At 55.6% G+C, this 2,311-nt stretch overlaps 1 protein-coding gene across 1 annotated transcript; it reads right to left on the minus strand.

The window, feature by feature from the left end:
• Nucleotides 1-104: 104 nt before the first annotated feature.
• PPTG_09533 (hypothetical protein) lies at nucleotides 105-993 on the minus strand (the record flags this gene model as incomplete). Its single annotated transcript, XM_008904539.1, has 2 exons — nucleotides 105-138; nucleotides 182-993. The coding sequence occupies 2 exons, from the start codon at nucleotides 991-993 to the stop codon at nucleotides 105-107; spliced, it is 846 nt and encodes a 281-aa protein (XP_008902787.1).
• Nucleotides 994-2,311: the final 1,318 nt, after the last annotated feature.

Below are 2,311 nucleotides of genomic sequence, written 5' to 3' on the forward strand. Positions count from 1 at the left end.
AGCAGCGTATGAAGCGGCTGCGTAGGTGAGAGCGTTCTCGACATCGTCCTCCTTCTTCTGGTGCATCTTGAGGACCAAGCGTTCGGCAAGGTAGAACGCCGGGTTCAGAATGACCGAGAAGGCGATCGTAATGTGCAGCTGCATGAAGAAGTAAGCCATGACGACGGCGCCCCAGTCTGACTTGAAGCCCAGTGTGGTGAGGCCGGTCGTGGAGTCCGGGTAGATGGAGTACAGCAGGTTTCCCGTGATCTGACAGCCCACGGACGAGTACGCTGTGCTGGCCAGGATCAGGAACAGACACGAGATGAAGGCCATCGTGGCGAACACCACACGAGGCATGCGCGTAGGCTCGCTGTGCTGGCGCTGCAGAGCCGGGATGACAATGCCGGCGTTGTAGGCCAACGACAGGTTGCCGAACATACCCGCGACCTGCGAGAACTTGATGTCGGGTGACGGTGGCGATGGGTGGCCGCGCATGCCATACATGACGACGGCTACACCGATGACATCGGCGATAAGCGTACCTGCGCAGCCGGCAAAAGCCGCACCGGCGCCCTCCTTGAGCGTCGGAATGAGGCACACAGGCAGACACATGAGCGCCATGAAGCAGATCCAGTAGGTGGCGCTGAAGGCGTCCGGAAAGAGGCCGTCCAGCAGAGTACCGCCCAACACGAGGAACACGCACGGTACGAGAAGACAAGAGGCCATTTGGGAGACGACCGAAAGCCAACGGCCCCATTTGCCCATGCACCATTCACCCAGGTCGCTGTAGGTCTTGACGCTCTTGGGAGCCAGAAGCATCACGCGGCAGATGGCCACGGATGCGTACACGTTGGCGAAGGCCATGAAAGCCATGCCGATGACGGCCAGCACGGGCCCAGCGCGCGAGAAGTTACCGGGCATACCAAGTGTACCAATGCCGTAGACGCAGCAGAAGATATTGAGCGCCATCTTGAGATCCTCGGTGGTGAGGAACTTCTTGGTGCAGCCCATTTTTTTTTTTTTTTTTTTTGCAAGTGGCAAGTCGGCGAAGGAAGTCGGTCGGTTTGCGCGCTGCGAGGCAGATTGGAAAATGAGGTGAAGTACAGCGAGGTCGATAGAGCGGGGATCAGTGTATCGGAGACGCTGCGCGGTAGGTGACCCATGTTTGTCAAAAGTGCATCGGACGAGGCCGAGTGCAATGCAAGAGATACGGAGCTCGTCGACGATGAAGAGGATGCGTCGGCGATGAAGAGGATGCGCTCGCCGACGAATCCAGACCGTGCTCACTGAGTCGGACGTCGAGCATTCATCCAATTGAGGCATTCATCCAAACACCTCGAATAAATCCTAGCTAGCATCGCCGGATCTTTGCAACGCAATGCATTGAACGCATGTTGTCGTCGTTGCCGGGCAATTTGCTGCCACGATGTGCATCTTGACGATGGTCATGTTGAAGTGCACAGCAGGGGCGTCATTGTTGATGATAAGATGGATTGAAAATTGGTCCCTTCGAATGTCTCTATGAACATTTAGCGGTGCCTCGCTTACGGCTGTTACATGTTAGCCCCGCAGTCATAGAGTACGATAGATGCATGAGGCCGTTCCGGTGCAGGAAGCTGAAGAATGCAAACGTACTTAAGTAGTACTTAGTACCCATTTGAGGGCCAATTTGGTTGCGACTTCAATGAAGCTGTCCTGCTACAGATCGAGGGTTGAATTGAAGCGATTTGGGGCATCGTAGAGGGATCATTAAATCAGCTGCACTACCTTCTCGCAACCTACACATGGCAAGCGGGCGCGGTTCAAACACGTACACGCTCGAAGCCCGTGCGTCCGTCATGGGTGACCCGTGTTTGCAGGATGTACACAGGCTTGCTTCGCCAAGTTAGCGCCTCGTGGCGCTCATCTTCCAGGGTTGTCTACGGACAACATGTAACGTGGGCGACCACACAGTCTGTGCCACAGACTCTGTGGTCGCTTGCAGGACGATGGACTCAAACAGCAGATATACGGTTTAGTGATGCGCTTGCCGCACGGCTGCAGTCGGCGACGGCTCAAGACCGCAGAGGAAGAGAGCAAGCGTTCTGGTGCCCTGCGCGGAGCATCACCGCGGTCTTGCCTACAGTTGCATTGTGATGAGGGAAAAATCTCCCCTCCGGACAGGAGTCCGGTGCGCTTCCCGTGACGTCGCGCCAGTATAACCCGATTCAACCGATTGCCCGTGGCAATTTGCCACTTGACAAGTACATGTAACACTCAGGACATAGCTACTCGCGATCAAGAGTCTACAGTGCTAAAAAGAAAAAGGGAGTAGCTAAACTGTGAAAAG

Source organism: Phytophthora parasitica (assembly GCF_000247585.1).
Source record: "Phytophthora parasitica INRA-310 unplaced genomic scaffold supercont2.18, whole genome shotgun sequence".
In the NCBI taxonomy this organism is placed as follows: domain Eukaryota; phylum Oomycota; class Peronosporomycetes; order Peronosporales; family Peronosporaceae; genus Phytophthora; species Phytophthora nicotianae.